This window comes from Dicentrarchus labrax, unplaced genomic scaffold, assembly GCF_905237075.1.
Source record: "Dicentrarchus labrax unplaced genomic scaffold, dlabrax2021, whole genome shotgun sequence".
Lineage (NCBI taxonomy): Eukaryota > Metazoa > Chordata > Actinopteri > Moronidae > Dicentrarchus > Dicentrarchus labrax.
This window is the reverse complement of record NW_026136714.1, coordinates 25,629,307-25,656,646: the sequence shown is the minus strand read 5'-3', so window position 1 is coordinate 25,656,646 and position 27,340 is coordinate 25,629,307. Positions and strand designations below refer to the sequence as shown.

The window sequence follows — 27,340 nt, the reverse complement described above, 5'->3', positions numbered from 1 at the left end:
TTTGGGCAAGCAAACTCCACTGTCATCAACCTCATCTCCATGCTTAGCAAACAGTGTTTTGAGCAAATAGCTCTGATAAGCCCATGGTACACTACCAGCCCAGCACCAAATATAACTATGTGGAGAAGAAAGTTAAATATCTAGCAGGTAACAAAGCCAGATAATTCACAGGAGCTGGTACTGTAGAGACCAAAACGGGTAAAAGGAGAGTGAATAATGGACGGATATTCACCAGGTGGACAGAATGTTCCAATTGAATGCTAATGCCGCTAAGTCGTATGCTGGATTTGTGAATGGGCGACTGTAAACATGTTAACAAGTTAGCCATAACAGCTTCATAAGGTGATAATAGACACAGTGGCCATTTTATTAGGTACATCTGTACAATGTGATGCAGTCTGATACAACTTTACAAAGCTAATTAATGTTCAGTTTTTGGAGAGTTTGTTGGAAATGTGTAAATGAGGTCATGGTTAAAGGTGCTTTGTGCTGCACTACATTATATTGAGAGGTGTTTCTAACTTCTTTTTGTCCTCCCTATTTACACATGATGAGGAGGGTAGAATATTAGAAATACTTCCCAGTATAATACAAAGAATTGTATCAACACGTCTGTGACAGTGTCAACAAAAGCATTATAGGTATAATAAATATTTTATGGCAGAACAGTTGTGCTGCATTGCATTAGATTGTACAGGTCTACCAAATACGACAATGATGGATGTAGTGAATAGTCGACGTAATGTCTGACCAGTAAAATTCCTGTTTAGTTGCTCCTGTTAGTTCCAGACCAGGCTGGTTTGCATTGCAGTTGTCGTTCTTTTTCCAGATTCAGATCTTTCCAAAGAATGCAAACAAAGTCCCAGCATGCAGAGCAGAAGGAGTGTCTAGGCTTTTTACTGGATCTGAAACTCTGAGTTTAATATTCATTCTAAATACAAAGCAGTTATTACAGACATGTAGCGATGTTATTGCAGGTAACAACTTCACCCTCCCCTTCCAAGCATGAAGGAGAAACTAAGCAGGGTGCAAAGCCAATGTTTGGTTTGTCCCTTCTGGGCTCCTGTAGAAACATGGCAGTTCAACATGGCGGACTCCATGGAAGGCGACCCACGGCATCAGATAAAAACAGCTCATTCTAAGTGAACTATTTTCTAGTTACTATATTCCATTTCTGCCAATAGATCATCCTAAACGTTAGATACTGGACCTTTTAAAGACCTTTTCTCAGCTTAGGTTTGTAAGATATGACACAAATGTTATCTTAAACAAAAAAATCTGAAAGGGAATTTTATGAAAATGTGCTCTCTCCCTAGAGTAAAAAATAAAACCTAAAACTTTTTAATCAGTTTTAGTTTTATACCCCTGTGGAAGTAGTTATTGACTGTGTGGAATTTGAAATGTTGCACTGTAAGCCATTTTAAGTGAATAAATCCACTAAGACTTCAAAAATAGCTGAAAAGTAAACATATCCGAACTGTACGGTAGAATGCTGTTACATCAATTGTTATTGTCTCTCCACATTTATAAAACATTTCTTAGTCAGGCGAACTGAGAGAGGCTTCAACTCTAATGCCCAGACATCTTCAGAATTCCATTCAACAGTTAATCAACAGAAAAACACTTGTGGGTGTTTGCTGTTAATTCACATTTAGGACACGGGTGTGTGAATATTGTCTGCGAGTGTAAACTGCAACATTCAAATTCTCAAGTGTTTTGCAACAAAAATTCCTTCATACTTCGTTTCCAAAGAGCAGATACTCTAATTTGCCTATGGTTAATAGAACGTTGAAGCAGTTTATTTGTAATTTCGTTTCGGTGCTCCCGATCCAAAACCAATCCCCCACTTTTACTTCACAGATATCAGGGGGTGTGAATGCAGAGCAGATCTTTTAACTCGGGGAGAAAGAAGTCCATGAGCACCCTGTATAATGAGTTTCTTTTGAGAGGTTACTCTGAGAGAAAGTGTGAAATGAACAGCCAAACTGGAAGCCAATTTCAACTTCCCTGAATGAAAGCCTTTAATCCAAGATGAATCCCCTTGATCTACAGTAGCTCAGGTAGACAGCGCGGGCTACGACACAAAGGGGAATCAACTAAATGCTTCTGCACTGTGATACAAGCTGTTCTCTGTTGAGCTTCACAAAGACATTTGCGATGCTACTCCAAAACAAGTTAGCATTTAACTCTGTCCCACCTCCTGCCTCCTCTGCACTTGTTTCTACTTTCCCATCCCGCTGCCGAGCGCCTCTGTTATTTTCTCATAGGTCAGAGAAAGTCTCTTAGAGAGCAGATGATGAGCTTCATTATTAAGCTAAGCAATTACATCCCCCCAGCCAAGGCCCAAGCTGGGAGCTCCCTCTATTTATTTCGTTAAGATAAGACGGATCGGGGTGGAATAGTAATGCAGTGCCACATTGCTCGGAGGGGAGGAGAGGTGGCATTTGGGAAGCAACGGGGAGGCGGATGGGCGACGCAGGCCCACTTTGTGTTCTCCCCGTATCTTTTCTGATTAACCTCCGGAGCGGGAGGGCAGAGCCAAGCTGCAGATAGCTCCCTCTGACTCTACCTGCTGCTGTCAGGCTTGCCGTTCGTATGAATACACTGAGCCACGCTGAGTTCAAAGTGTCTGCGGGTATCTGTGTGTGTCTGTGTGTGTATGCAGGGGGGTGGGGGGCAATGAGCATGCCTTTCTTTACATGTACTGCTGATTGGTTGCGGGTGGGGGGATCCGTTGGGGGGATTATCTCCATGCTTGGCGGTATGGTTTGTGATATGCTGCTCAGCGGATCCCGTCGGCGTCCCCTGGTCCCCAGGGTGCGCCTGACAGAGGCGCTCAATCCATGTAATTGCGTTGACGAGATACTCTGCAATTAAAAAGTTCCGCCACCAACACCGGCTTTACCACAGGCGGCTGAGATTTGCCCGAAGGGGAGGAGATCATGCTAAATTGTCACACCTAAGCATGACTCAGCAGACAGATTTCTCTTCTGTACTGAAGCGCGCCATTTGTACTGCGTCACCATGACATCAAATGACCATTAGACCCAGGAGTGGGGCGATGAGGCACACAAGCACATGGAAAAATGCGTCAGCTGGCAAGGTCTTGATCAGCGCTCTCCTCATAAGTCTTGATGATGGCTGCGGTGTCACCCGTTACATTGCTCTTCTGTCCTCTAATTGCCCCTCAACCGCCACATTTCTCAGCATCTAATCATCAGCAAATGTCATCTGAATGAGATGTGTGTGTGTACTTAGGTAGATAAGAGGACCTGGCTGCTGTGCAGGGCTGGAGGAGGTGACCTTCAGGGGCGGTCCGGGTATTGAAATCACAGGGAGGAAGCCCTGATGTGGGGCCCCACCTGGAAACCCCTTCGTCAAGGCTGACACTGATGACCACATCCTAATTGAAACAAATGTGCCAATTAGGCAATTCATTTCTCACATCCTCTGCCACACACTTGCCGGGCTAATTTGTATTTGTCCCTTCATTTTTTTTTTCTCCTGCCACCTCCCCCCTCCTTCCCCTCTCTCTCTCTCCCCCTCTCTTTGTGTATCACTCTCTCTTCCCTTCTGCTCGGTGAATCTTTTCATCATTACCCAAGGGCTGTTAGCGGCAGACAGACAGCTAATGTGCAGCGTGGCCCTAAACACTGCGAGGGCCGGCTCGTGCCACACGTTAATTGCCTCTTTCAAGTCGCAAATTTCCCAGGATAAAATTGAAATAAATACATAAAGAGTCGGAGGATGGGGCGGGTGCGGGGGGTGCCACCACTTGTGTCACCCGTTCAGTGACAGATGACTTTAATCATGAAAAATTAGACTCTGTTCCCTGGTCCTCTGTCTCTCTATTTTCTTATCTACCAACGATGCTAAGCGCTTTACCTCTGATGAAGGTAAAATCAGAGCGCTAAAGGCTATCTTTTAATTGTACAGAAGAATCTGGGAGCCTTTGAAGATTGGCTTCCAAGTTTTCTTCAAGGCAAACGGGCTTCAGCCTCCATATTCGTACTCCTTTCCTATGAAAAAGAAAAATTCCTCCTCTTGCTAACATTGGTACAATTGACTCAAATAGGTTTGAAAAAATATCCAATGTGAGGAATGATTACTGTGTTATGATGTTCATTATCATTTTTATTTGTGTCAATATATACCTGCAATCCATCATCCCTGGGCTCTGTGTGTCATTTCTATTTACCCAGTGTTTGCATGCCCACAGGCACTTCCTATTTGCATCCAGCCTGAGTGTTGTTTATTATAAAGGGTGCCTGTGTGCGTCCTATAAATCCATCAGCCTAGCCCATTCTGCCACACTATGAATATAATTTGCAAACGCAGCGATGCAGCTCCTTTACCAGGGTAGGAGCACCAAAGCGTCACTAAGTTTGTAATTCATAATTAGTTTTCCTCTCTGTCGCTGGTAATTGGTTATAGTGCTGCTTTTGACTGCCTAATGTCTTTAGTGTTGGTGGTTGTGCTGCCTAGCTGTGGTTATACAGGGGAGAGACTTTAAATATGAGATCTGCATCTTCTAAGAGACTTTAAATATGAGATCTGCATCTTCTAAGAAGAAGGATCAGTATGCTTGAAACTAGTTTGTATGACAGGTTGTCCGACCTAACCTTGAGATCACGCGAGAATCCATCTTGCCAGACTTCAAGCTATGTGCTTGTGTCCAGCCACAGTGGTTCAGGCCAATCTGCATCTTTGGAGAAACTACTGGAAGCTACAGCATGAGCTACAGGCATGATTTAACACTAGGTGTCTAACCAAGTAGTATTGTTGCCTAAACCTAATCGAAGTACAACTAAAAACTAAAGATAATTTGACAAAAAATATAAAATTATTACATCTAAAAAACAGTGGGAGTTGAACCCCAGTCTCCCAGATGTAGGACTTTACCTTTTACCCATTCATCAACCACTACCTTCTTCCTAGAACTGGCCCTATGTATACTATGTAAAAGCTTTTTTTATCCACTTTCTGTACATCACTTGACAAGCGTGGGGATCCGGCCAATCCTAACGCGTGAATGCTACACAGGGCGTGTCTTGGCAAGAAAAGCATTGGGATTCACCGAGCAGACTGGAGAGTATTTTCCTTATAAGAAGAGCAAATAACGCCACAGAAGGTTTTTCTTGATGCAAAAGAAGTTTTCGCTCTTCTCTAAACTGTTTGACTAAAGAGTTTGACTACGTTACACGGTTAATTGAATATTACCCGAAACTGAGTATATACAGTTGTATTGTTGTAGATCCATTTCACAACAGTATGATTTGACTGAGTTTATGGTTTCACCTGTGACCCTCAAACACCTGACATTGTTCACAAGTCATTACCTCATTCGCTGTCAATGATGCATGCCAAAAGCATCATTTGTGATCCCCTGAACAGGTCTGAGTGCACTGGTGTCCCAGTAAACTAAATGAGGTGTCCAGCTGTCAAATTAGCAGTGCTGACACTGATAGCACAAGTGTTAAAGTTTGACATTTGAAATTGGCACATTTATTTAAATCGACAGTCTGATACAAACCTGTAAACGGTAAAATGATTCCAAATTTGAGATGTGGGAGGAAACAAGACACAAAAGGTTACAGCAGCTGACACCAGAATATTATTTGGACAAACCAAGCAAATTTGTGATAGTACTTTTGTGTTAGTGGAAATCTTTAACAGCCTATAAAGTCACAACTAGTTGACTAACAGACACTCAAGCGATTTAGAGCTCCATTTCTGGAAAGTTAGGAGACTCACAAGAGACAGATGAAAAAATAAAGTTTGCAATCAGTCTGTCAGATGCTGAGTTATCCTGACTTTCAGCCCCTTTTTAACCCAGTGTGGATCAAACTCGAAAAACACTGGATCCTACATTTCCTACAACTCAATAGCAGACCGGCTAACTGTTATAAAGCGCCAAGCAGTGGAACTCCCCATGAACCCAGCAGCCATGGTGATCAGACAAGATTTAAAGGAAACCTCCAGGTTAGCCTAAATTAATTGCAAAATGGAAAAATTACATTACAACACATGCTCACTTTTTAGGTTTTACCTCCAAAAAAGTGCTTCAGATACCCGTCTCACCATCTGACCGCTGGTTCTTCCACTGCTGTCAAACTACCAACATAAGATCCAAGTTGTAATAAACCAAAATGATCCTTAAATAGTGAATTAATATCTTCTATAGAATAGATATTTAATGTTAAATTTTTTTGTGCAAAAGTGCATCACATCTCTGTCCTTTATCGCCTCTCTTGTACAGGTGGAATGGCTAAAAAACGAAGAGCTGCTGAGTTCCCTGACTGACGACAACATCGATACCCGCGCTGACCACAACCTCATCATCAACGAGGCACGACTGTCTGACTCGGGCAACTACACCTGTCTGGCCAGCAACATCGTGGCTAAGAGACGCAGTGCCACAGCCACTGTGATAGTCTTTGGTACGCTCTCCTTCCAGCTGCTGCTATTGCCTTGACAACACATTACAGTGTGCTGACACACTGTTTACATGGCACTTCAGATCAATTTGTTTGGTTTCCTGCACCCCTACACAAGTGATTAAGAGACCCATCTCCATGTTTCCACCGAAGAGCAATGTTTCCTCTTTATTTCGCTGAATGTATTATTCAAAGACTCAATTTACTGCCTCTCATTTAAAATCAATGTGTGCTTTATGAAAGGAAATAAGCCACTGTGTCTTAATCTCATTTAAAAGGAGTGTTGCTTATTAAGTATTTATTTGCCAGAGGCCTTCCAGCTATGCGAGTTCACCAGCTTTGATAGCACTGCTAAACATTTAGCTTCCCCGCGCGTTAAGACAGAGAGATCATTGAGTAAACTGCTTCAGTCAGAGCGTTAAGTGGTCGACTCCAACCTGTCGACCAGTATGAGTCAGTGTCGCCTTTAGAAATGGCAATTCTGTTTAATGGCTGTTTTCTTTGCTTTCGCTGAGTTTCACGTCTTTATCTTAATCCAAGAGCAGGGAACATTGAACTGGCAATTAGGAAAGAGGGAGCTGTATATCCACCACAATGAATGTGCTGTGCTCAATCTGCTCTAGCGGTTATGCATTGTTGCCTTGCAGTGCCTCGGAGCCTGCATAATCATTAATAACCCCCGCTCTTGTTAGAGTATTTAACTATGCCAGAGTTCTGGAAAAGTAATATGTGTTGCTTTGCACTCACTCCACCTCCTCTGCTTCTCTAACTTTGTTGAACTTTCTCCAGTGAACGGCGGCTGGTCCCTGTGGACGGAGTGGTCGGCCTGTAATGTGCCATGTGGGCGGGGTGTCCAGAAACGATCTCGAACCTGTACTAACCCGGCGCCGCTCAACGGCGGGGCTTTCTGCGAGGGCATGTCTGTACAGAAGATCACCTGCAACGCTCTCTGCCCAAGTCAGTTCCAGTTAAACTCTTAAGTTTCTGCATATTGTAACAATAAAGTACATCTTAATGGAGACAGATACACAAGTTACTTCTCTAGGTGTCAAAAGTTATTATTTGCTTGAAAATGTTTAAACTGACATGTCAAAGAATATGACAGACTGCCAAAAATGTAAAAACTGTGTTCACATTTCATTTACTAATATATTATTGCATAACAAGCTATTAATTATTTACACTGCTAGAACAGTTTGTGCTTTCCTTTGTGTTTTCAGATGACATACTCTATTGCCAGGCTTTTTTAGGCACTTTGCACTATAGCTTCATGTCACGCACATTACCATGTTAGACATTTATCCATTGCACATATCCAGGGTGGCTTAAATTACTTGAATGGGCTTAAAATCCTGCCTCATTAGCATTACAGGCAACCAATAATAAGGATTGCGAGGGGGGACAGATCCATAGAGACTTGACAACATCCCTGTACTGCTGGGCTGATAGTGCTAAGTTCTGCATGGAAGAAAAGAAGAAGAACAAAAAGAACAGAGGATTTATGATGCAAAATAAAGTGACTAGAGGAGGCAGCAGTGAGAGAGGGGATATGACTCAGTGTACTGTGTGATTCGGGGGGGAGAAGGTGAGCCGAGGTAGTTCTTGAAGAAATGAGTTTTTACCGTGCAAGAGCAAACACGCAGGGGCTCTGTTGTAGAAGGGTGAGGTTTTGTTCTCACAGAAGGCAAGGGTTATCTTGTAGGGTGAGTGGTGTACACATTCAGGCTCATCAACTTACAGACAAATCTGCAGACTGCAGTTGTATGTCTAGAATCATGTCTTAAAGGCAGGGCTGCTCCAGATTCAAAAATAGTCTTCTGGTTTACCGTGATAGTCCGAGGTCATAAAAAGAGCCTAGAGCAATGCTAGCAGCTCTATGAGGCTATACTCAAACACAGCACAGACCTTTGAGCTACATGCTAACATGCAGATGTTTAGCAGGTAACCATGGCCACCATTTTTGTGTAATAAATGAAGGAAAAATTGGTGCTTTGGCTATAATCATTATTGTGGAAATGTACCCTAACTTTGGCTGAATAATGCTCAACCAACTTAAAGGTCAGCATGTTTCGCAGATACGCAGAATCAGCATGTTGTATTAGTATTAAACAGACTTAGACTTAGACTTCTCTTTATTGATCCTTTTGGGACGACTCCCGCAAGGAAATTGAATTTCCAGCAGCTTACAAAAAGGGGAAGAAAAATAAAGAGGTATAAAAAAATACAGTACAAGATAAACACTATAAACAATAAACTCTTTGCTAGATATAGAAAGTAGACAATAAACAGTAAACAATAAACTCTTGGCTTTATATAGAAAGTAGAGATAAGAATAAAAATAAAATAAGATAAAATTCACGGAAAATGAAATCAAATAAGATAAATGTAGAGAACTGTATAGAGGATACATATAGATACATAAAGATAAATATATAGGACAGTATATGGCATTGTGTTGTTAAACAGTGGATAAGTGGCATTGTGTTGTAAAGAAGTGACATTAAGCAGAAATTAGCAGTTAAATTAAATTAAATTATTGCACTTAAGTGGTGGATCAAGTTATTGCACAAAAAAATAAGTAAGAGTAAGAAGAGTGTCCAGGTAGCAGTAGATTATTATTGCACAGTTATTTCACAGTGAGTGGCTACCACCCTGTTCCTATTGGGAGGAGCAGTCTTCACTGATGCGCTGCTTTACCAGTCCATTTGTCCAGTGTCCTCCCCCCAGCAGTGAGGAGTTGTAGAGTGGATACAATCTCCTCAGGAGTACTACCTGATTCTGTTGGTCTACCTGTACAGGTGGCTGGGGTGTGTTCCAGTCCAGTTTATTATCCAGCCACACCGAGGTACTTGTATGATGCAGCCTGCACCTCAGCAGCAGACGGTGTGGTCTGGCATTGTCAAACCTTTTGGTTTGAGTGTAGGCAGTTAATGTGACACCAGAGAGCAAGTTTGTCCAGTGTCCTCCTAGGATCTTGCCAGTCGCCTGGCCACCCGCTTCCCTTATCCAGATGGGAGTGGACAGAAATATAAGCATTTCTTCCTTATGCTGAAATAAATTGTATAGAAAGTCCAAAAAACAATCCCAAAAAAAAATTAGTCCAGTGCGGTGAGACAGGGTGAGCCAGGCCCGGGTTTAGTGTATGCTGACATCAGTTCATATCCAATACTGAATTGAGAACTTAAAATAGTGAATTCCTCTTAAACCCCTTGGCTCTACATAACCTTGGTGTCCATTTAATTTAAATTTAATTTACATATTTTATGGAGAAAATGTTATCTGGTTGTGTCTGGCTGAGATGATCCTCAACTCATGGTTTGATTTGGTGGTTTCCTAATCGTAAAAAAGTTTGACTTGTTGCTTAGTAACTTCTGCTAACTGTAACTTAGCTGCCATTAGCTAGCTAGTTGTCAGGCCCGGGGCGGTGGGGCGAGCCAGCAGGGAATGCTGACCGGCCTTAGCAGCGTCTACGGACATCATGGTAGAGGCAACGAGACCAAAGGCCCCGTGACCGAAGAACCTAAGAAGAGAAAAAGGAAGAGTGACGCCAAACAAGACCAAATCTTGCTCAGCTGACCGTCTTGCTGTTGCACTAGTAATATAAGTAATATAATATAATATTAGCTGGCTTGCTATGTATTGTGTTGTTGCACTTGCTTGATGTTTGGCTGTTTGCAAAGTTGTCAACTCACATGTACAGCTGCTTATCTTTACGACAGTGGTGTAAAAGTGAATTGCACTCACTCACAAACTGGGGGCACCAAATAACCAAAAATACCGTTTCTCACATAATGTTGCTTTAAATGTTCCTTGCCAAGTCATCTGGTGTTAACATATTTTCTGCCTGTGAAATCAGTTCTTATGTGTTGAAAGCAATGCATTTAAAAGTAACCTAAATATGTTTTCTCAGCCTAATCACCTAATCAAATGTGCAGTGTAGGAATACTAATGAAGGAACGTGCCAGAGTAGTTCGTACAGGAGGTGTTTGCAGAAATCAGGGATGACAGACGGAATACGTTTTCAGGAACAAGTTTAAAGTGGTAAACGGTACATTTAGCAGCTGTCTTCTCCACATTGCCACATTCTGTCAGTAGGGTTCCCAGCTTGAATCTGCACGCCTATACGCTATTATTATCGCGTGTAAAGTGAACATACTTTGAACGTATATAATTTGTCTACCTGCCCTGTTGCACATCCTGTACACTCACTGTAAGCCTCCACATATTGTCTTGTTTTCACAAAGAGCGCGGAAGCTTGAAGGCTGGGCTCAGAAATTGGCGAGGTCATCCAACGAGCGTGCCTCGTGCCAATTTGTTCAGTTTGTGAGGCTTCAGACTGCCAGTGCGCAGATGGGGACAGGCAGTCAGGTCTAGCTTAATGGCAAGGGAGAATGCCAGAACAGGATGAGAGAGAGATGTGGAACTGGTAGAAAGGTACATAAGTCAGGTCGAGAGAATTAGAAAGAATCTCTTTCTATCTTAATTTACAAACTTTTAATACACTGTATTAAAAGTTATAACTCGCTCAAAATGACCACCGTACAGTTTAGTTACAATAGTTAGTTCCATCCTGCATGGGATGAAAGTAAGACATCTTCCATTAGATCTACATAAACAAAAGAAATTTCAAATAATTTAACACCACATAGTAGAAAACAGAAAAGAAATGCTACCAGTTTATCCTGTAAGAGGATTTTTTTCTCTTCTCCGAATAACTGGCTCACTTTAATGTTTTGCATGTGAATTGTCTGCTCTGTCTTTATTAGAATGTCACTAATTAAACATTTGTCCAGTGCTCAGAATGAGTATGTAGTATGGAAATGAGACATAGCTTTAGAGACAATAATTCAGCTTAAAGGCACCCTGTGGAGTTTTTGACCACTAGTGGCACCAAAGTGTATAATACATAGGTAATAATAGGTGGAAACACAGGGCTTTTCACCCAGGAGACTGCTGTTCAAGTCCTTTGTGAAACCAGAAGTCAATGTTGACTACAATCTTTTCCTAAACGTTGTATATTTATTCTTGTTAACGTGATCGCGGAATGAGCGCATGTTGAAAACATGACACTGTCATGCATGGGCGACACAAAACGTGCCACAGTGGACAAGGAGACATGTGTAAAACCTGCAATCACATAATACGTTATTCTTTCAACAATTTTTCGTGCAATTGCAGTGATTGACATTCAGTGGCACTCGTGCTAAAAAGCATAGCAATGTGTCAACAAAAGGCAGAGAAGAAGGCTGCTGCTGGCTAGAAAACATGGATGTAAACAACACAGGTTTTAAAATACTAAACATTTTTAAAAGTTCTGGAAGTTTTAAAAAATGGCTTCGTATATGTTTTATGAGGTTTATTAGGCGTGAAGAATATACAGTTTTTTTGTTAAGAAACACTGAATGCAAACATGACTTCATTTAACAAGAACACTCTACAGTGTTGAATGCAGAGCTTTTTATCCCATAGGCACCCTCATTTTGTAGTCAGCAATTCAAGACCAGTATCCTGGTAAACATTATCCACTTTCTCACCTATTATCAAAATGCTCTTCTCTCTCTAGCGATAAAGTATGTCCGCTTCAAAATATTTGTACAAGCCATATAACATCACATAAATAATTCATTTTTCAAAAGACAGACATTTTAGTCTAGTTCTTAGCTTTAGTGCTAAACTGCCATGTGCCAAACCTTCATTCCATTAATCAATAATGGTGAGTGGGTGTCATTTTCTTATGTTGTGCTTATCTAACTTTTACACCCAAGCTCTACATTTATGCACATACACAGTTTCTAGTTAAAATTGCCAACGACATGCATCTTTTTTTATGACAGTGGCACAGAAAATGACATTGTCAGCCGGCATGGATTTCTACCTCTGATGAGGTGGGTGATCAATAACAATGACTCAGCTTTTGCTTTTCAAGGTGCTGTAAAGTCTGGCTTCAAAACTCACTTTGTGGCTCATGGTCTGACACAAAAGATGGAATTTCTAGACCCTGACTGATGTGTGGGTATCGAAGTTTTCAACTGGCTGCCTCTCACTGCCAATTAAAGCCGTCAACCTTAAACGCAGCCTTAAGAGCGCGGGAGGGCGGGTTATATTTGCCGTGTGGAGTTCACATGAAAAAATAATGAAGTGCAAAAGAAGAGGAATAAGAATTACCTGCTTAAGCAGAGATAAGCAGACCTGTGTCACCACCGTGGCCTGGAGGCCTTGAGGAATGACTGAAGTAGCACGCAGCAGAGAGGGAAGCGGGTGTCGACCTGTTATCAGGGTTGATCCATGTCTATGTGGAAGGAAGGAGATGCAGAAAGGAGCGAGGCGAGGGCTGCGATGAACCCAGCTGTCTGAGCTGCTGATTGACAAGTCCGTCCAGTTGTGACAAGCCAGCCCAGAGCATTGTCTTAATGATGGTCTGAGTGCGGGGAGAGCACAGAGGACGGATGAGGTCAGAGGCTGCAGCATGACGAGGCAGATGGCCACTTAACAAGAAACGGTAAAGAGAGAAGAGAATACTGATAGGAATGAGACTCAAATTGTGGAGACTGAAGTGATTAAACTAAGTCAATACAGATTGGGTACTGCATAGTCCCACTGTTTTGTATTTGTGGCAGTGACATCTACACCTAATTAGACATTGGTTAAGTGATCTCAGACTCCCTAATGTATCAGCTACTATCATCTCTTGCACTGGGAATGGCAGTAATATGAAGAGGATTATGGGAGATTACAGTATAATTTGAAATGTGATTTTTACAATTTAAAGAGAAAGAAGAAGAAGATGATGACACATTCTTCCTCTTACAAATGAATGGTAAAGTCAGTGTTACCTCAGTGAGCAACAGTAGCTAACTGACTTATGGACATAACCAAGGAGATAACAAAGCTAAACACTGTCAACTCTACTCCAGTATAGTTTAACAAAAATAGGTTTCAAGATTAGTAAGCCTCTTTTCATCAAATTCCTACCTTAACTATGTTATGTACCTTAAAAATAGTAACATCAGACCATTGTGTGTTAGGGTTTCAGAAGGATTGAATGGAATGAATGAGATGGATGTAGACAACAGGATGAGTTTTTTCCTGGGCAACTATCACATTGTTCCCAAATGATGTAGATTTTTAGGCATTCCATTATCTCAGCTGGCTTGAAAAATAGTGCATATAACTGCTTTTTTGGGAAAGAATCTCCCAGGGGAGCATGCCCCCAGACTCCCCTAGATTTGGGCTAAGCTGCTAATGTTTACAATGTCTGGCTCTGTCCCTGGAGAGCACATTAAAGGCAAAAAAGCCTGAGAGGGAAGTGCTGCCAAATGCTGTAAAATTAAAGACATCTTCATGAGCAAGGGACGTGGTGTTTAAAGAAGAAAAAAGAAATAAACTGCAGGGACGCCCTCATGTCATATCAAAACTTCCCTTTATGTTTTAAAAAACCTGAATCATGCTATTTAGGAAAGCAGGACATGAGTATGCATGGAAATAATCTGGAAAATAAATACCTGTATACTGTCTGGTGAAAGTATCTGCAGTTACTACCAGAGCTTCATGATAAGTCCGGTCAGAGCTCTGAGAAAATTAGGTACAAACACTCCAGAAGTGCGCGAAAATAACATATTTTAATATTTGCCGCTGACTCACTCTTTAAACTGAATACACTGTTTTTGACTATTTGTTAAAACCAAAGGTATCTTACAGTGGAATGAATGTGGAGATTATTATCGCAGTCCAATCCTGACAATGAGAGACAATGTTGTTTCCTGTTTGCTGTCCCATTCCACTCGCTCTCAGGTCGCCAAACAGTTCTATGTTTAATGCGACTGACGCACAGGTATCCTATACTGTGTCAGTACAGTACTGAGTCTCATTTATTGTATCGAACACTCACTAGTTTACTGTGTAGTTAATAGTAAGTAACGTTACATAGAACGTAAAGAGAAAAGTAGAATGTTGTGCACTTCTTAGGACAGCTTGCAATAAACGCGTACATATTGTAGAGAGCTGCCATGTCATGGTGTCTTGTTTACTTCCGGTACTTCCCTGGATGTCTATATATATTTGTCACCTGTTTTAATTATTTACATGTTTTATACAGTAGTACAATGGGAGTACAACATTTGCTTTGTTTTATTTATCTTACACGGATCCGTGAATAATTCATACAAGATGACTTATGGCTTATGGCGTCATGACAAAGCTTCACGGGGTAAATCCATGTACAGAGCAGTGAAGCGTGTTCACTTTTCCTGGATCAGTTTGGCTCTTTAGATCCTAAAGATCATGGTGCTGTAGCTAAAAGAGATAAACCAGTCAATGATGTTTCTTCAGTGGACTCTGCAGACACACTGCAGACAGACTTGTCTTGTGATGAGTAAGACCAGGCTGCCACTGCAGAGGCTTTAAGCCAAGCTATACTAACAAGTACAATCATTAAATCGTACAGCTAGTGTACATTAGCAATCCTTTTTGCAGTTTTAAATCCATCTATTTATTGCCAGTTTATGTAACATGACAGAGGATGAACCCATAGCGGGTTCATTAAAACTTTAATATTTGCTTCTTTTTTTAACAAAGAAGGTTGTTCTGTAGAAAACAAAATGGAACTAGGTTGAACGAGAAAATAGCACACTAAAATGTATTTCTGAAAAGACTGAAGGCAAGAAATAGCCAACATTGTAACAGAATCTCGACCCATATTTGATCAGCACTGCCTAGTTTGACAATATGATCTGAGTTTGGTGTGTTGAGCTGGAGGGACTCATTGAGAATGACCTGTCAATCACAAGGTAGCCACACCCTAAAGCACACACTGCTTTATGGTCTATTTTACTCTAGATGGGACCATCAGTTACTAAATGAACATCATGCTGTATGGAAAAAGACTGAAACAAGAGATCGAAACCATACACTCATTAGGAAACTGTTAATTGAGTTTACTGAATTAAGTGAGAAGTAGGGTAATTTCTCAATATTATCAGACTTTTTTTTCGCAGCCAATGGAGATCCCCCTGCTGGCCATTAGAAAGAATGCAGGTTTAAGACACTACCATGTTGGCATCACTTCACAGACCTGGAAGCTCTGTCCACTAATTATAAACTGTCAATGATCTGGTGACTAAGAAACTGGGCATGAGAATGTCACAGCAGCAAAAGAAAAAGAATCTTTGGATTGTGAAAAGTATCCACAAAGTGTTAAAAGTGATTCAGAGTTTTGCAGTTGTTACAGTTTCTCAGACTGTATCTATTGTTTACCAGTAGGCAGATGAGCTCATTCAACAGAATCACAGCAACAAGTCAGAGGGGAACTGTCAGGAGAAACAATATGCATACACTCACAAGCGACTGCGGTCAAACTCATAAGCACTCAGCATTCTCTCCGCATCGTACAAACACATCATTTGCATTTCAAGTAGCTGAGGAGAAACCGCAAACAAATGTGGAGTGTAGGTAGGGACTATGGAACACCACAAAGGAAGATTACCTTCTCCACCGCCCACAGACTGTATTATGGGCACCACAACTGCTGCCAAAGAATCTTCAGGCGCCATATGGTCTCCCAATATTTGTTAAGCTAAGCATGATGAGTTCTTCCTTGATCAGATGACAGAGCAAGACGGAGGAATCCCAGCTATTAGCATGCGCCAGGCTGTCTTGGTTTCATAGCCTTGCATCAAATCCCATTATATAAACAGGCCTGGGGGTTAATGGGGAGAAAATGTCTCTCAAGCTGTACCACCACCATTACCCTGTGTATTGTGTGTCATACTGAATACGTGTGTGTGCCCACTAAGGAAACATTTAAATGTTTAATGTGTGTAAATATAGCCCCAAAATGGAATTGGAGACCGTGCCTGCAATTACATAAAAGATAATACAGATGTTCTTTGTTGAAATTAACCCTAAATATCTGTGTCTGTGAGGAGGAAGAACATCAGTCAGAATGTGTTTAGCTTTACTAACAACTCTTAAGTTGACTAATTGACACGTTGTATGTTTTTTAAATCATTATAGAAAGAGAAATGTTAAGAAAAGAATTTGGTTGCCAGCTGTTTCCTCCTGCCTCCAGTCGTAGCCTGCTGACCGAAGCTAACCAGCTGCGAGATAACTCAACTGTGTGGGCACACAACTTAACTAGTTATGTAGGTGGCATTTGTTTGTGGGTCATCTCTGTGAAAATGGGTATAAGATAAAGAGGTAGCTGGCAGCATGCCATAGTCTTGATGCTTAAATCAAAGCTACAAGCTCAGTTCAAAAACTACAATTAGTTCAAAACATGGGACGCTGTGGCCACGGGAATAACAACCTCACTGATGGCTCATTAGCTTGCCCAAAAAAATGCATATTGTGGTACATACTAGGACACTGATATTGGAATGTAAAATCATTAAAGGTCCAGTGTGTAACATTTAGGAGGATCTATTGTCAGGAATGGAATATAATATTCATAGGTATGTTTTTATTAGTGTATAACCACCTGAAAATCACCTTAGAATGAACTGTTTTTCTCTACAGACACAGTGGGGACACTTTCTTTGGCTTGCCTTTTAACTTAGCTGCCACCTGCGTGCCTCAGATTCTTCTCGTCTTTCTGTTTGCCTTTTTGGTATGTGTGCAGACACATGTATATGTTAATGTCTTTGTCCACATTTGTATATATCCTCATGTTGTAGTTGATGGAGGCTGGGACGAGTGGAGCGAATGGACTGTATGCAGCAGCCAGTGCGAGAGGCAGCGGAGTCGGGAATGCAACTCCCCAGCACCCAGACACCGAGGCAAGATGTGCGAAGGGAACAGCGAGGCCACTGAGAACTGCACAGATGGATTGTGTACCCAGAGTAAGGCCTTTCTCCCTGTTGGACATCATCATCATCATTGTCATCATTTTCCTATCATTATCATCATCATATATACGCTCACTGTAACATGGCAAATCAACACAAGCATGTTTGAACAGGAGGTGTGTGTTGGAAAAGTATCACACTGTGGATTGACACAGATGCCCAGTGCATGATAATGTCAGCGCTCTTCCTCCTGTGTGCTGCTCACTTGACATATTGTATGTCATACTGAATCTGTCACAGGGTAGGAAGTGCAGACATTCACTCTTGAATGACGCTTGACGTTTGGAATGAAATGTCATTGCACTGTTTGGGTCATGCACATGCAATGACTTCAAAATTTCAATGATGACTACAGGATGGGGCTGAACGAAGCATTTTTCATATCAAGACTGTGATTTAAAGGTACGCAATTTTCAAATCGCAAGCTGCATGATTTTAATTGTAGCTTACATTAAAGGTGCTGTGAGTGAAATCGGCATTTTGGCTAGCTTCCTGTCCGTTCTTGCAGTCCCCTCCCTCTTCCCCACGTCGTCACACTGAAATTCTGCTGCCTGCGCTTGAACATGCAGAGAGGACCGCCTCTTTGTGGAGTTCTCTCTCCTGATTGGATGAAGCTAGAACAGGATAACAGAAAATGCATTCTCTGGTTGCTATGGAAAGGAGGGACTGGGAGACCCATGTTACTGACTAAACACTCTATATCAGCGATGGCTGTCAGAATGTGGAGCTATTTCATTTAACCAGAAAAATAAAGCTTACAGCAACTTTAATGTCTAAATGAACTGCATGGTTACACTTGGGATTGAAAGTGACACGTGTCTGGATCGTATTTAACAAATACTTTAATTAATCTGTTTTAAATTATCTAATTTATTTACAACAAAAAAACAAGAAAGCAAGAAATCGTCTCTCAGACCGGAGCCGGCTCCCATCGTTGTCTTAAAGGAGCCAGCATGTCGTTCACGACACATCCCTATGTTGTTTATTACTACGTAGACCACCAATATAATGATTTTAATTTATAGAAAATGATCACAATTTAAATCACAGTCCCAATACTGGTCAGAAAAAAATCACAAATTGTTCAGCCCTGCTAGAATGTTCTTATGACTATGATGCTCATTTTGGTTTCCACAGTATACGTTTGGAGAAAGTCAGGTAGAAGAGTGTGTGACTTCATTCCTCTTAAATAAATCAAACTTGTTTTTTGGACTTGTGTTGTGTTGAGATTATTAGCCGACTCAGAGGTATTTCCGAGCCTTTGAGCAGTTTGCACCTCACCACCTTTATCTATGGTGCTATGAGGACAGTAATGATGCCTGCCTGGCCATTATCAGATACTGTAACAGTCAGCAGAAGCTCTCTCTACTCAGGGTGTTGGATCTGAAACCAAACTTGCTAGTCATTTCACAGAGGCTCGGACTTTAATCACCACTTTCTCTCCTCTTTGTCTCATTCTATCTCTCTGTCTTTGCAGATCGAAAGCTGCTACATGACGTTAAACCTCAAAGTGAGTCTTCCTCTGTGGATTTCTTTCATCTTCAACTCCCCCTCCCACCTGCCACTTATATGCAGTGCCCTGAATTCTGGGGGCAAGATTTGATATATTCTAAGTTTAAAGTTAGCTAAAAAAGTCGTTTGCCTTCTCTCAGTAAATACTCTGGAAACTGAAACATCATGAATTACCGCCCTTTAGTTCACTTTGATCTGGGCAACTCCTGTTTTAACCCAAGCAAGCGCTCATTACGCATTCATGTCATTATTCAGTGGTGGACTTTTATGACAACCGCGACATCCCAGCTGTGTTTCTACTTTAAGCCAGGAGATATATTGGTTGTGACAAGTGAACATGTGCTATGTTGTGGAGGATTAATGGGTTGTAATCATTGCAAATGAGCTAATTTGACCAATTTACGGCGCTGTCTTCACATTCCTGTGGCGGCTTTCAATCACTTGCCGGAGTTTGCCCAACTAAGTGATTGTCAGGTGCTAGCTTGAGTGCTTTCATTAGCCTGCCACATTAGTGTAAAAGCCGTGCCTACTGCCGTCTTCGCTGGGCTTTAAGGAAAGCCTGAATGATTGAACAGGGAGTGCGTCAAGCTGGTATCTGGCGAGTGATCACCCTGGTAGGAATACTCTGAATGAATTTGCGTCTGATTGGTCCTCGGGACGACTGGCGACCACCAGTAAGAGCCGCATGAGCTCTGACTGCCTGCACTGCGAGATATCCATCATAGCCATTGGATATAGACCGGTGGGTCTAAAGGCAGTTAGGCTAATCACCCTCCATGTTAGCAGCTTGAGTGTGATATGTAACAGTTTAGAGTAACGGCTGGACATGTTCATTTATTCCTATCTGTGGTGCATAATGTAGCATAGAGAGATCAGACAGATGGTCTGCTCCATCTTACCACTTTCCATCCTTCTTGTTTCATTTCCATGCTGGAGACAGTGTAACACATTGTAACTCTTGCCTTTGTTTGACCTTGAATGTCTACATAAAAACAGTATTGTCTCCACTGCCCCCATCTCCTCCTGAAAGTTTCCAAGTCTTTATTAATATAACAAAGACTACTCTCTTTTATGTGCAACATTTTCAAAAAAGCCTTTTCACTTTTTTTGGCAATGCTGCTTTCATCACAGTAAAAAAGAATAGACCCCTGTGCTGTAGAAATCTCAGAAGAACACATTTACATACTGTACATTCTCAGTAAATTCTGACTGGGACCTCTATTTACATCAGTGGCAGAGAGAATCAGACCTATATTTCTAATTTCCCCAATTAGTTAAAACTCAGTACTCCCTCCATGGTTACCTGGCGTCTTGATAAATTCACTATAATGTGCATTGCTCTCAACCACAAGAATTTTCATGTTAAAAGTCTTGCAACCTCCCCTTTATAGATTATTTTAATGTGAAAAATAATCAGGAAGTGTTGAATTTTGATGACAATACCTCAAAAGAGCTCTCCACCGATTCGGCATTGCATGCTATAACGTCGTCGGACTTGTAATCGGCAGTTCCAAAACATTTTTTTATTCCACGCATTTATCTTCATTGTCAAAACCCGGTGCCTATATTTCCCACAGTGCAACTTGACTGGCAACAATTCAGTCCGAGTTTCGGGTGTGTTATGGTAGTAGTGGCTAATGTAGCCTCGAGCCACTAGCCTCAAACAGAGATGAGGAGCATGCTACAGAGCTCTGGTAAGCTCGGGTCAACTCTACACCAAGCAACAATTGTGGGGCAGTTCATCAGATCTTCATAAGTTATCTCTTATGAAGTTCATTAGATTTTGTGCTGTCCTCTGTGCAGACATAAAAGACTTTCTACAACCCTCTCACATATACAGTAATACTCCCCAAGACCTGTGAACAGTCTTTGTTGTATAGAAGTTCTCTTTTAACAATGATCCGTTGTACAGTAAAGAAAAAATGACTGGTATTAATATGAGTATTAATTGTTTTGAATTGGTGCTGTGGAAATTAACGTTACACAAAATATTGCCATGTGAGCTGTTGTTAGGCTTCAGTGCTTTTGCTTACCTGGCCTTTATTAGCAACTGGCCTTTATTGGTTCGTGCAGACCACACCCCTGGTATTATTATATTATGGCTTTCATATGAGAATTTACGGAAGCTCTCTGTTTTTCGTGTGTCTCGTGTGCTTCAGGTATGGACAGCTCCAACGACGTAGCTCTGTACTCGGGCCTGGGAGCCGGCATCATCGCCGTGGCAATCCTCGTAGTGGCTGTCATGCTGTACAGAAAGAACCACAGCGAGTATGGCGTGGACGTCATCGACTCCTCTGCGCTCGCTGGGGGTTTCCAGTCTTTCAATTTCAAGACCACCAGACAAGGTAAGAGAGAGCGCCATCAACTCCACGCTGACACGCACCGGCGACCACAAGGCCAAAAGGCGGTGTCATCAAAGACCTCTGCGACAGGGCCAACCCGGTGATTGATGGCATTTGTTTGCATCAAGCAGCATGGCTTGCAGCATCCCTATCTGCTTAGGATTTATACCTCCATAATCAGTGAAAGGACCTGTCCTTCTATTTTGACAGACCTGCTCCTCTGTTATTGTGAAGCAGGAGATAATCAATCTCTGATAGAGACCGGCATCACCCCACCCCTTCCCCACAGACCACACATTTGACTGTCAGGCAACCAATCTCCTCCATCAGATTACACTGGCCTAAACCACTGATGGATAAATGTGAGGGGTACGGAACAGTGAACATCAATTCAATTTTTGTTGTGCACAGCAATAACTTCTGTTGGTTATGTGACTGCGGCTGTCCCGGCCAGCCTCGCCACAGGCATTCATATTACTGTCACTGACACTTCTGGGTTAGCGCAAGTGATAGCCATCGTGGCGAGGGGCGATCCATCCTCGCCGCCGCGTTGACAGCGCCGTGAGAAGATCTGCCGGAGCCCACGCTGTGCCCCCCCACCCCCCTTCCACTGCTCCCACAAGGCCCGGGGAGTCGGTCGAGCCCCACCCCTCGTCACGCGACAGACAGGGTGTAAGGAAAACGGGGGGCTACATCCAGCAGGTCATCAATCCTATTTAAATAGGCCAGCTCTCCCCGCAGCCTGCCTGCTGTGCCCTCCACCGGCCACAATCACTCCTTCCATTTTCCTCTCTTTCAGCCTTGGCCGTGGCTCCCCGTGAAATGTAGAACAGTTCCTCACCCCAGTTTGTTTTGGAGGAAGTTGTCGAGGCATTGTATATTAGCCTACTTCTGCCGCGATTGCATTGGTAACATTTTACCCTCCTTTTCATAAACATAGGAAATTACACTTCCTCCAGGGGGGGAAACACCACTTAAAGTGTGTGTTTAATTGCAAATCAGTAGCTTTTTCATGCCTAATAATCACATGGGGGAAAAAAAACACCTTAAATTCTTAAAGAAGCTCTTAAATGCTTTCGGATGGCTCTCTGCTGCCGGAGTGGCTGTAAGGCAGAGTGCTGAATGAGTCTTTGGACCTGACCCTGTCTCTCCACATTACTTCTCCTTCTGAGTGATTTTTAATCAGAGGCCCAATTCCAAACCTATCCCTCAAGGTATTCAACCTGAGGTACATTTCATTAACTTCTCTCATCTCACCACTGCCATTCCATTTTCGCCGCGCCATTCTTAAAGATGCACACTCAAGCGATAATCAGATCATTCTCCACTCAACCGGAGGGGAGAAAATTTCGCAGTGATCGAATGTCAGCTGCAGAGAGGTAATGTCCACTGGGCTGCAGCTCTGACCAAGAGCTGGAATACATACAGAGTCGCCTATAGGCTCCCTGTCACTGTTGGGTTGTTTAGAAATGAAAAATATTTTCATATTTCATGGAACATTAACTTAGTGGCAATTATCTGAAAATGTTATACTATATCATATCTGCTCATGCTTTGTATCATTTGTAATGCTTGTGGAGCATGGTGACCTAGCGGATGAGAGTACATGAGCAATAACACAGATGTCACAGGTTCAATCCAAGCAACGATGTTAATTCTGTACGCTGAAATGAAACCACACTCACTGTTGGCTGAAATGACTGGTGGATGAATGGATTCGGTGATAAGCAGGAAACAATTACCAGACATTTTGAAGTTTAGAATCTGTCTAACGTAGCAGTGAATCATACGTTTATACAAGACAAAATAATGATTGTGAGGCCATTGCATCAGTTTACTGATCGTGGTCTTTGTCAACCATGAAGTTTGTTGTTTTGTAGATCAATACTGATATTAGAGGGAAAAACTCACAGATTACCAATATTAGATTACCAATATATCGGTCAGGCGCTACTTATAAATAAAACATTAAATTAAATACACTACTGTAACAGCCTCTCAGTACATTGCAACACTTCCTGCTACTGCAATACAAGTGAACTCTATCACAGTGGTAGATTCATTGATCTGTACAATAGTAATGTAATAAGCGTTGATACAAATCACAATAAAGATGGCATTTTGTGTTAAAAGTAGGAATTTGTCATTTTGGCTCTTTGCTTTAAGACTTTGAAACTATCTAGGGAAAAGTGTAATAGACAAACAGATTAACTGATTCATCAAGAAAATAATCTGCAGATCAATCACTTATTAAAGATTGATTAGTAGCAGTCCTAGTCACTGTAATTTTATTAAATGTTTTTATTTGAATTGGAGAGGCAGTACAGTTACTAAAATGTGAATACATTTCTGCTATATAATCCATGTCTTAATATGCCAAGAACTCTGTTGAGGAGGCAAAAACGACAGGAAAAGTTGAGTTTTGAAGAACAAGTCAAAACCAATACACCCCATAATGCTCATCACAAATCATGCCCCCGGTAATTAATGATTTCCCTAAAAATAAAACAACATTAGCCTCCTGCCTTGCAACAGGCAACAGCTGGGCAGCAAGGACTCAGTGACTTCGCCGTTATCTTGGCACAGCTCGTCCAGGGGCACCACACGCCTCAGTCTGCCAGATCGATGCGGCGCGCTCCTCGCTCCGTTTGGCAGCGTCGTCACATCTAATGGCCACAGATGAAGACCCCCCTCCGCAGTCTGTTGGGTCCGTACTGGGAGCTGAAGGACTCCCCTCATTTACAGAGCAGTCACCTACACCCCTCCTGGCCCTCCCTCCTGTCCTTCAGGAGGACGACTCAGTGTCCAGAGGAGCTGACTCCAGCAGATGGATTATGGAGATCAAGCTGTGTGTGTGCTTGGTAATTAAATCTAACGCTCTGACCGTGGCTCCGAGCCCTGGACCTTCTGCCCAGGTTGTGCTCCCTTACCTCTGATGCACTGGTCGCCTGCCCGGACATGTTGTTTTAATTGGTGCTGGAGCTTCGCTGGTCAGCTGCAGGACATTTCAGTAGAAGGATTCCAGAAATGTGGCTCTTAAACCGGGTTTAAACTAGAGTAATGCTACCTGAGGATACCCAGGAATTTGTATTCCTTCTGGAGCTTAAAGGTGAATTTAAGCTCAGATCTGCTATGTTTGGTTTTTGTAAAATGATGCAGTAGAATATTTCACTATATTTTGCTGCAGACAGAAATCCCCTAGTAATATTAAATGAATGTGTTTGTTTGAGTGGCACATTTTCTTTCATGTCTCTCCTGTCATGAAAAATGAAGGAATTTTGTTTTGTTTTTGTTTTGCTAAAAAAAAATAAAAACAAACATAATAAAATCTTGACCTTATTTAGCTGTATCTGGGACACCAGTGAATTTCATTATTCCATGGGAGTGCTGTTCAGGAAACACAGAGGTTAGGCTTTGATTCATTAATTAAACGAGTTCCCCAAATAATGCGGGTCCCATGTAAGCGAGGCTTTTAGGTGACTGTGTGCTATCTCTCCGTCTCTGCAGGCAACCCGCTGCTCCTCAACTCCTCGATGCAGCCCGACTTAACAGTGGGACGGACCTACAGCACTCCCCTCTGCTTCCAGGACAGCGCCGACAAAGAGCTCTTCGACCCCCTGCCCGACATCAAGGTCAAAGTTCAGAGCTCCTTTATGGTTTCGCTAGGTGTGGCCGAGCGCGCAGAATTCCACGCCAAAGCCCCCGCAGAGACCTTCCCTCGGGACCTGAGCCGGGACTACTGCAACACCGCGGACAGACGCAAGAAGGGCCTGCTCACCCTCAATGGGCCCTTCAGCGCCGGCAAAGAGCAGCTGAGGACCACCGGCGTATTCGGCCACCCCGGAGGCCGTCTGGTGGTGCCAAACACCGGTGAGTTTCACAGGCAGTCGATAAAAGCACAGACTGAGTTTGTTAGCAGAAAAAGCACTTTCTCAATCTCTTCTTTTTTTGTTCAGCTCACACACCGTACACTTGGTCTCCATAATGAGAGGCTGCAGTAACTTCTCATTATAGCAGCCACCATAAGCCAGCAATGTTTAGACACAAAAAAACATTTTCCACCAATTTTTCTCCACTTCAGTGCTGCTTGTTGTTGCCATAAACGGTCTGCTGTGTGTGCTCAAGCAAATGCAGGCTTTCTTTGTTGGGTTTTGTCGGCACATAAAAAAGTGAACTTTTCTCAGCTCTAGGAGGGGGTACACGGATCCAGAGCAGTGGCTTCCAAAAAGGGCGAGAATAGATCAGCATATTAATAGTGCTCACCAAAACATACAACACATGAATGTTTAACTTAATCAGAGAATAAAACAAGTCATACAATAAACAACATAACATAAACAAAATAATAGAAACCAGCATGATTCTACAGTGGCCCAGAATGGAAAACCCAAACACTGGCTGTAGATAGGGCCTTTTGCGGCCAGCATAGTTCCTACTACAAACTCACAGCCCGTTCTCATTCCCAGGTCATCAAATACAGATGCGAGTAGTGTTCAGTTAGATGCAATCTGCAACTTCACCACTAGACACCACTAAATCCTACACGCTGGTCCTTTAAATACCATATATTTTTGGTTGCCAAAAGCACCCTCTGGTGTCTCCCAGGGTTCAGGATGCTCATGGCTTCATCTCCTAACAGTACAAGTCATTCAACCTGGTCTGGGGTAAAGGTTCTAGTTAATTTGCTGGCTATACCTTCTACCTAACTACTCTAGCAAGCCTGTTCCTGAGCCTGGAGTTCAGGTGACCAACATGTAAAGTGGCGACTCAATCAAAGTGACTCACTTTAAAGCTATTGAGTCTCCTAAGAAGATAAAGAGGTTTTGCGCATTCCTGGAAAATATTAAAGCTCAGACAGCAGTGCAGGGCACTGTTTCCCAAAAGGACCTTGAAGGTGCGTAGATTTTTCGTTTTATCTAGTGGTATAGTTGCAGATCACAATTAATTTGCTTCACCCACCCTTTCCAAACACGATGGAAAAACTATGGTGGCTGCAAAACGCACAAAAATATGTCTACAGCCAGGTTTGGTTTGGTTTGTCACTTCTGGGCTGCTGTAGAAACATGGCTCTAGATTGGGGCGTTTTTCACATGATTTGTGGCCACCGTAGTTCCTCCTTTGCACTTGGAAGAGGAGAGTGAAACGAGGGAGTTGCAGTCTTCAACTGCACTGTTAGATGCCACTTAATCCTACACACTGGACCTTTAAAGCAATAGATTTTTGAGGAAATATGCTTATTTACTCTCTACTGTCTGTAAACTTAATATAAAGCTGCAACCAGCTGCCGGTTAGCCTAGCTTAGCTTAAGACTGGAAACAGTTAAAAAATCCACCTAGCAGCATCTCTAATGCTCCCTGATTAAATTGTTTGTTTAATGTGTCAAATTACCTCCTTTTGGTGTGCTATAATGCAGAATCATTAATAATGTATGCTCTGCTTATTGTGTCCATAACTTATCCTTAACATAAATCATGCATGTGCTGTATGTGCAACACACATATACAAGCCATAAAAACATGTCAAATTTAAAGAAATACATATGATCGCATACATATGAAAAATATAAAAAATATAGAATTTAAAAAAAAATCATCTTACCTTCCTCGGGTCCAGTTTTGCAAACCTGCACCTTCAAAGCTCAGTACTGGAACCAACCCGTTACCTACAATTAGTCAAATCAGAATCCACCCTGACTCATTAAGATACCCAACCTGTGATTAAACGCACGTTACACACACTATTACGAAGCATAATTAACAGCAGGCTACCATCTATAATGCTGCTCACTAAGCTGCTGCTGCTGCTGCTGCTGCTGCTGCGTCCACACAGATTATAGAAAGTTGTGCTGTTGGGAAAGTGTCTGTCTGTTGGTTCAGCACCTGTGCTCCTGCTGCAGCTGTATGTTGTTTCCTCAGGGGCGATGTGCCAAGCTTGCAGCTTGCATAGTAACAATAATCCTGGTAGCTGATTAAGCTTGATAATAATTAGCTGATTTAGATGTTGCTTGCACAATCATTTTTGTTTCTGCCCGCCCCCCCCACATTTAGCTAATTTTTACTGTGCCCTGTGAACTTCTATAAATATATTTTTTTTACCTGTTACACAACTTTTTGTGTTACAAGTTGATAAAAGATTTTAGCAACATGCATTTTTGCTGCACAGCAACTCAGCTTGTTAAAGTAAGTCACGTTCTTATTATATCACAACT

At 42.1% G+C, this 27,340-nt stretch overlaps 1 protein-coding gene across 2 annotated transcripts in view; it reads left to right on the top strand.

Moving 5' to 3' along the window:
• unc5db (unc-5 netrin receptor Db) overlaps positions 1–27,340 on the top strand; it is a 186,641-nt gene that overhangs the window by 120,525 nt on the left and 38,776 nt on the right. The window contains exons 5-10 of one of the 2 annotated variants that reach the window (XM_051422069.1): positions 6,260–6,440; positions 7,227–7,394; positions 17,108–17,272; positions 18,756–18,788; positions 20,950–21,135; positions 24,640–25,002. In XM_051422069.1, coding sequence (XP_051278029.1) covers positions 6,260–6,440; positions 7,227–7,394; positions 17,108–17,272; positions 18,756–18,788; positions 20,950–21,135; positions 24,640–25,002 — 1,096 coding nt within the window. The remainder of the gene's footprint in view (positions 1–6,259; positions 6,441–7,226; positions 7,395–17,107; positions 17,273–18,755; positions 18,789–20,949; positions 21,136–24,639; positions 25,003–27,340) is intronic. The other variant, XM_051422070.1, reaches the window with a different exon arrangement.